This window comes from Halyomorpha halys, unplaced genomic scaffold (genome assembly GCF_000696795.3).
Source record: "Halyomorpha halys isolate HHAL.00 unplaced genomic scaffold, Hhal_1.1 Scaffold262.1, whole genome shotgun sequence".
Taxonomy (NCBI): domain Eukaryota; kingdom Metazoa; phylum Arthropoda; class Insecta; order Hemiptera; family Pentatomidae; genus Halyomorpha; species Halyomorpha halys.
This window is the reverse complement of record NW_027109480.1, coordinates 959,667-967,035: the sequence shown is the minus strand read 5'-3', so window position 1 is coordinate 967,035 and position 7,369 is coordinate 959,667. Positions and strand designations below refer to the sequence as shown.

Sequence of the window (7,369 nt, the reverse complement as noted above, 5' to 3'; positions counted from 1 at the left end):
TTCATAGAGCCCCTCTACTAGGGATACTTCATTTGCTAATCTAACTTTGGTTTCTTCTAGAATTGAGAGATTGATTAGACACCTGAGATTAAGACACCTTACTTCCCGGCCTGTGGACTCATGGACATTAACTTTTATTCCTTTATTTTGTTCCTTGGCATCTACTTGGCCAGTCTTAAGAGTTTTATCAATACCCACATTTTTCTTACAAGTTCCTATCTCTTCTTGGAGAATTTCAAGTTCATCAATTAATGTTGCATCAAGGCTTTCTTGTCCATCTGAAATAATCTCCCTTTCTATAACATTGCTTGGGGAAGTTCCTGGTATTTTAGTCCCTCTATTTTCAGCCCCCGGGGGTTCCTTCTCTATCTCCAGATCCTCAATTTCCTGGCAGCTAGGTTCTACTTCGTCGATTGTTCTATGAAGACCCGCTGTAATGCTTGTTACTTTCTCTTCATAATTTCTTACCGCTTCATCCATTTTTACAAAGAACTCTTTCTTAAAGTCATCTATAGCTTTATTTAACTTTTCTACCATCTATTGTTGTTTTTCATCCCTCTGTTGTTGTTTTTTCATATCTTCTTCTTGTTTTTTTCAACGTTCCTCATCCCTCTGTTGTTGTTTTTTCATATCTTCTTCTCGTTTTTTCCTTCGTTCCTTATCCCACTGTTCTTGTTTTTTCTTATATTCTTCTCTTTCTTTCTTCTGTTGCTTCTTCTTTTCTCTGTTGTTGTTCTCTTATAAAATCCTGTAGCAAGGCTATCATTGCAGCCTCATCTTTCACCCAAAGGTTTTCTGCTGCCTGTTGCCCGTTGGAGGTTTCTTCTGTATTATTTTTCATCTGTGCTAAAATTATTTCTCACTGGGCTCTATTCTTGACTTTGGTCACTGTTTCTCCAGCTTGCCCCTGATCTTCTTCTTCTGATTCTTCTGACTGTTCTGGCTTTTGTGGTTCATTTTTTTCATGTTCTCTACCCTTAATGCTCCATTTACATTTAATAAAATGTATTTTATTAAAACGTGTGCGTATATTAGCCCTTTAAACTTTTACGTTCAATGAATAATGGGGTTAAGCGCTAACACAAACAAAATAAATTCTCTGAAGAACTATTAACAACAATCTAAAGAATATAGCAATGAAAAACATGCCATTTTATACTCCAATTCCAAAATAGAGAGTGGTAATTCATAACTAGAACAGACCTGAATCACAATGGGCAAACATAATGTGGAATACAACAGAATGGAGTGAGCCTAAGCATTATATCAAAAATTTATATCAAATCATATAAACTATAACTTCCAATTCTAAATAGAGAGTGATGAGTTACTACTATACCAGGCACTAAGCCTAAGGATTATATCAAATATTTATATCTTATCAAATAAATTATAATATTTAATTAAATTTATGTAATTGAATTAAGTCCTCAAATTTTACCTAATTACATATACTAATTTTATAATTCCTGACATGCCACCTTTGGTACTGATTTTTAAAAAAGATTTTAATTTTGATTTAATTAACGGTAGCTATAGTAAATTGGTAGAAATGTTCCCCACAAGGAATGCCATAATTCATGCCGTGTATGGGGCTTCGGGTGTTCTAAGCCCGACTAGGGGTTCTTTATATTGAATTTATTCATGTATTTATATTTATATATTTATATTCTATGTATTTATATCATGTATCTCTATCAGTTCCTGATGGGAAGCGACTGAAAAAGTATGAGCTATATTTAATTCAACCACTAGATACCATAGACCCTCTCGCCATGGTGTGCTAGATATGAATATCTATAATTAATCTTTTTTTTAATATTTTTTGAGGTTAATCACTTCCATTTTTGAATGAATTATTTATTATTTATTCATGATATTGTACAACGTTTCGGGACCACTTTCCCATATTCATGCACTATAAAAACCTCATGATTTCTTATATGAAATAAACTGCCTCTTGACGGTCTTCAAGGACTCTCCTTCTCCCAGACTGCCTTCAACTCTCTCTCGACGGTCTTCAACTCTTCCTCTTTGCTTCTTCTTTCCCCTCTACTTCTAATTTCTCCCTCTTTTGATCTCCAAGAGTGGGAAGGTCCAATGACCTTCAGCGAAAGTCGGTCTTTTTCCTCCCTTTCAATTTCAATGTCAAAATTTTCAATCATGTCAAATGTTCAAATTAAGGCGGCTTTCTTCTTTGACAAAGGTCGCTGCATTTTCCCCAAGGTTTTTAGAGTGCCCAGGTGGGAGATAAGGGCTGTTTAGGTGTTTACCTCTACCTACACAGTTAACCATTCCCTGGGGTTGCATGCCGCAGGCTACCTCTGTTATCTACATATCTCTATACATTACTTTTAATGTTTTGCCGATCGGGTTATTGACTCGGCCTGGCGGTTCCTTTGGTATGCCGACAAAAGAACCTACTTAAAGTTAAAAAATTCCAGCTGGTGCCTCTCATACATATCAACAGTAATGATAAATAGTAACAATTAACTGTACTTAAGCCATGGAGTAAGATTTTACAGGTATATTGATCATGTAATGGAAATGTATAGTGGCAAAGTAGACAAAATGTGATATAATTAGAAATGTTGGTCACACATAAATAGTTTTCTTTACTATTTTGTCCCTTTATTGACCGTCACCCAGACTGTTTTCCTACAATTTGGACATACGGTCAATTATTATTCTTCCAATGGAAAAATTATATTTCAATGGTCTAAGAACTTTTTTTTAATAATATTTATTTAATGTAATGGCACAATGTTTAAAAAAGTAATTTTTTCAGTTAATTTTAGGTGATGAATTAAAATATGTTCATTTCGTTATTTTATTATTTCTCTGTTTTAAATTAAATTAATCATTAATTTAAGAGATATGTGTAAAAGTTAAAATATTTTCAAGGTCTGGAAGAACAAGGATTGTATCGTGTGGTTGGTGTCAGCTCAAAAGTTAACAAGTTATTGTCTATGGGATTAGATAAAAGAAAAATAGAAAAATTAAATTTAGAAGACCCATTAGAATGGGAAAGTAAAACTGTCACTTCAGCTCTCAAAACATACCTTCGTAATTTACCTGAACCACTCATGACTTTCAGATTTCATGAAAGTTTTATTATAGCTGCAAGTAAGAGTCTTGTTTTCTTTATTTAATTTTGATTTTCCATTTATAATTATTTACTTATAGAGATTTACTTTATTTTATTATAGTATGTTTTCAAATTTTTGTTGTATTTTACTATTATTAATAAAGGATTTTTAATATTAATTAATATAGTCAGCAAATTTTACTGAGTAAGGCTCCACTCTAATTAAGCATTTCTGGACCAAGCTATTTTTAGCCAGCGAGTGATATAAAAATATGGCATAGAATATACTGTTAAGATTTTTTTCTGTCCAAGGCCCCATCCAACCTCGGAAGTTAACTTGATAGGGTCATACATTTTTATCATAATTTAAATTAGGGTTTTTTTCTATTAAAATTTACCTTTTTATATATAATTTAGTTAGTAAAAAAGGTTGAGAACCATAGTTGGTTCTCAACCTTTCTTAGCCCTAGCACGCTTATTGGGATAATAAAATTTTGTAGCACCCTTGTTGGGGTAAACAATTTCCATGGCACTCCTGTTGATCTAAAAAACATTTGTATGCCACCATTGTCAGGTTGAAAAAAAGATTACATCACGGTTATAGTGGTTTGAATAGAAAGGGAAGAAAAAAGTAGAGACCCACATAAATAAAAACATTCATTCCATCACATACCCCTCTTGAAACAGTATAGTGGTTCCACAGGTGATTTTGATTACACCTCCTGAGTTAGTACGTGTGAAACATTAAAAATTTGTTTGTCTTTTAAGTAATCACTCATATAACTAGTAGATGTAGCATAGACTTAGAGATATTGGTTTTGCCAAGTTATAAAAACAGATTCTAGTACTGAATTGCAAATCTTAGGAAAAATTAAATATTATTATGCAGATCTTCTGGCTTATAATTGTGGCACCCATTTTGAAAACTCATGATTTAATAAGTTTCTTAAATAGCAAAGAAGAATTATATAGAGTCAAATAATGTAATAATAATAATAATTATTATTTATTTATTTATGGTGCAATCCCCGTACAAATAAAGTTAGCCTATGAAATAGATAATCAATTGTAGCAATTTTACAAAAATTATGAGGTAGAGATCATTTATATAAACTAATAATAAACAATATACCCAAGCTGGGCTATTCACGTTCGTTAGAGTAAAACAGTAAAATAAAAAAAATCACTTCATATTTAATAGTATTAAAAAACAAAAGAGAAAACAAAACAAAAACTATACCTCCTATTGGGACGATAGGTGTCCAGCTCTAAGCAAAAGGTTTTGGGTTACATACATAACAAACAGTTTATGGTCCAATCCTGAGGGGACAGGCAGAAATTCATAAAACTGATTGTGGCTAATATCACTTATACTAATATCGCTTCAGCATGTATCGGATTCATAATTAGAATGCGTTTTTTTTTTTTTTTTCTGATTTCTTCAAGAAAAACTATTTTAGATAGATATTATGTATTATTTTCATTTTAAATACACATTATTTTATTAAGTATTGTTTATCATTATAATATAATGTATATTTTTGATTTACATTAACATTTTATATTTGATTTAACTTATGTTAGAACAAGAAAATACTACCTTAAGGCTTAAAGAAATACATAGCTTAGTGCACCGTCTTCCTTCGCAAAACATAAAAATGCTGGATAAACTGATCAAACATCTTCACAAGTAAGTTTTTATAATTTGGTTTATTATCAATTATTATTGTGAGATTGGAAACTCTTTCTTATTTCAACCCTTTGGATTTTTGGTTTACTGTGTTATTAGTTCTTGATATAATTTTAATTTGAATATATGATGGTAATAGCCTTAACCTGTAATTTCGACTATGTACCTTATTATTTTTTCAGTGTATGTATTCATGCTGACAAAAATCTGATGACTGTTAGCAACTTAGGAGTTTGTTTTGGACCAACATTATTAAGACCTGAAGAGGAGACTGTTGCTGCTATTATGGATATTAAATTTTGTAATGTAGTTGTTGAGATCTTGATCAAGAATTATGCAAAAGTAATTTATATTTATATACTTTCAAACTTTTTATTTTAGTTTTAAGGTTTTTTTTTTTTTTATGAAAATTATTAATTCACTTGCGTTTGAAGAAATTTCTTTTTTTTTATGGTTTAGAATCTAAAGGTTATGAATGATCTCTTTTTAAAATAATATTTATGGCTAGTTATTGAAAAAATTAAATTAGAATTTTTCAAAATTCAGCCAAAAGAGCAAAATCATGCTTGTTTAAGTCGCTTTTGAGTGGTGAAAATTTAATCAGATATGAACTTTTGACTGGAAGAATCTTAAGGTATTAACTTGATTTAGTGAATGACAACAATTTCTTCCTTATTACAATATAATAATTTATTTCATATTACACAGCAACGTTTCGGGAGATTTCCCCCATCTTCAGGCTGCTGATAACAAAAAACTTATATTTAACATATAATTATTCTCCTATTAGTCTTATTAGCTAATACATTAATGTAGGACTATTGAAAAATTTTTTACTCATTAATGACAATAATATTATAAGATATTAGCTAATAAGACTAATAGGAGAATAATTATATGTTAAATATAAGTTTTTTGTTATCAGCAGCCTGAAGATGGGGGAAATCTCCTGAAACGTTGCTGTGTAATATGAAATAAATTATTAAATTGTAATAAGGAAGAAATTGTTGTCATTCACTAAATCAAGTTAAGAACTTTTATCATATTTCTGGTTTATTTGATTATGTTATATTACAGATTATATTATTTAAATAATTATATATGCATACAAAATATGAATGATTAAAATGAGAAGTAATTAAAATTAAATGATAAGTAGTATTAAAAATAAAGAGAAGATAAATGGTAAAATGATAATTAAGAATAAAACAAATGGTATCAGCCGATGTTTCATCAAACATCTGAGAAACTGGTTATATTCTAGGTTCTTCTGTAACAACACAGATAGATAGATATATATTTAGAACAAAAACTATTTAGTTTGCAATATTTAAAAAAAAATTAAATCTATTCAGCCAGTGTATAGGTGTTAAATTTCTTAATATTATTAAGTTCATGTTTCTGTTAAAATCATTGTTTTATCATAAATATAGTATACTTTCCTTAATCTTGTGAATTTATATAACTAATGCCATCAATTAAATAGAGAAATATAACTACATATTTCATAATTTGCTAAACCATAATCTATATTTATATTTATTCATATCATCTGTATATTGTGTCCTCTATAATTTTTTATGTTAATTAAGTCATGCTTTATTCTTACATTGTAGTTTATTCTAAAGTTTAAAACACAAACATATAAACTTATTTTTTACTCACTTCTATAATGAAATATTGCATTTAGGCACCACCTTACCTCATTTGATTATTATAAATTTACTACAAATAATAAATTATATTTGGGAGAGCAAACTGTTGTCTTAGAGATGAGACAATTAAATTATACTTATTTTTCAAAATTAATATCTTCATCACAGGCACTGCAACTTAAGGCTAAATGTACCGCTTCATGGGATGCACCAAAATTTACTTTTCTATTTACTCCTGAACGGATGGTCCAATTTCGGATCTGTAAAGTGCATTTTGTATTTTTCGAAAATAGAAGTTACTGAAATTATGTTAAAAATGCACCAATCCAATAATAAGGAAAATAAGATGCAAAAATATGAGTTAACGATAAATTTTTAAAAATGTGGCCTTATAGGCACTTGTAGGACCGTTCACTGAAACCAATGAGACATTCCGTGAAATTATGGCATTTATACAATGATCGTAAAGAGAAAAATACGTTTTTATTTACAAATGGAAGGAAACCGTTTGAGGTGGTTGCCGGCTGGAACGATATGGCAACTCAAGGCTGCTAAAACTAACTTTCTCATAGCAATACCTAAATTTGAGAATAGTTAAAGTAAATTTGTATTGGTATTCTGCTATTGTTTATTTCTACACTAATATTGAAAATAATTTGCATTAATGTTTTTTCTCTTAGGTACTATCTTTTTTTTTTTTTTAATATTTATTTAATACATTTAGTAAATCTGATTTAAGTTAAATTGGAGTGATACAGGCATGTAGAGAAACTACCCATTGGTAGCACTCTAAACTATCTAATTAGTATTAATAATTATTATTAATATTTCCTGAATCGTGAGATTTTAGCCTATTGTTTGCTTTTACTATTTTAATATTTTTTATTGGATGTGCTATGTACTAGTAGCAGATTTACTTGGGATGCCAGGATAATC

The 7,369-nt window shown here is 29.6% G+C and overlaps 1 protein-coding gene across 3 annotated transcripts in view; it reads left to right on the top strand.

Moving 5' to 3' along the window:
• The window catches only part of Graf (GTPase regulator associated with FAK), a 123,052-nt gene that overhangs the window by 71,894 nt on the left and 43,789 nt on the right, over positions 1-7,369 (top strand). For all 3 annotated transcript variants that reach the window (XM_067047662.1, XM_014420177.2, XM_067047661.1), the window contains 3 exons: positions 2,905-3,126; positions 4,673-4,778; positions 4,961-5,120. In XM_067047662.1, the coding sequence (XP_066903763.1) occupies positions 2,905-3,126; positions 4,673-4,778; positions 4,961-5,120 (488 nt within the window). The remainder of the gene's footprint in view (positions 1-2,904; positions 3,127-4,672; positions 4,779-4,960; positions 5,121-7,369) is intronic.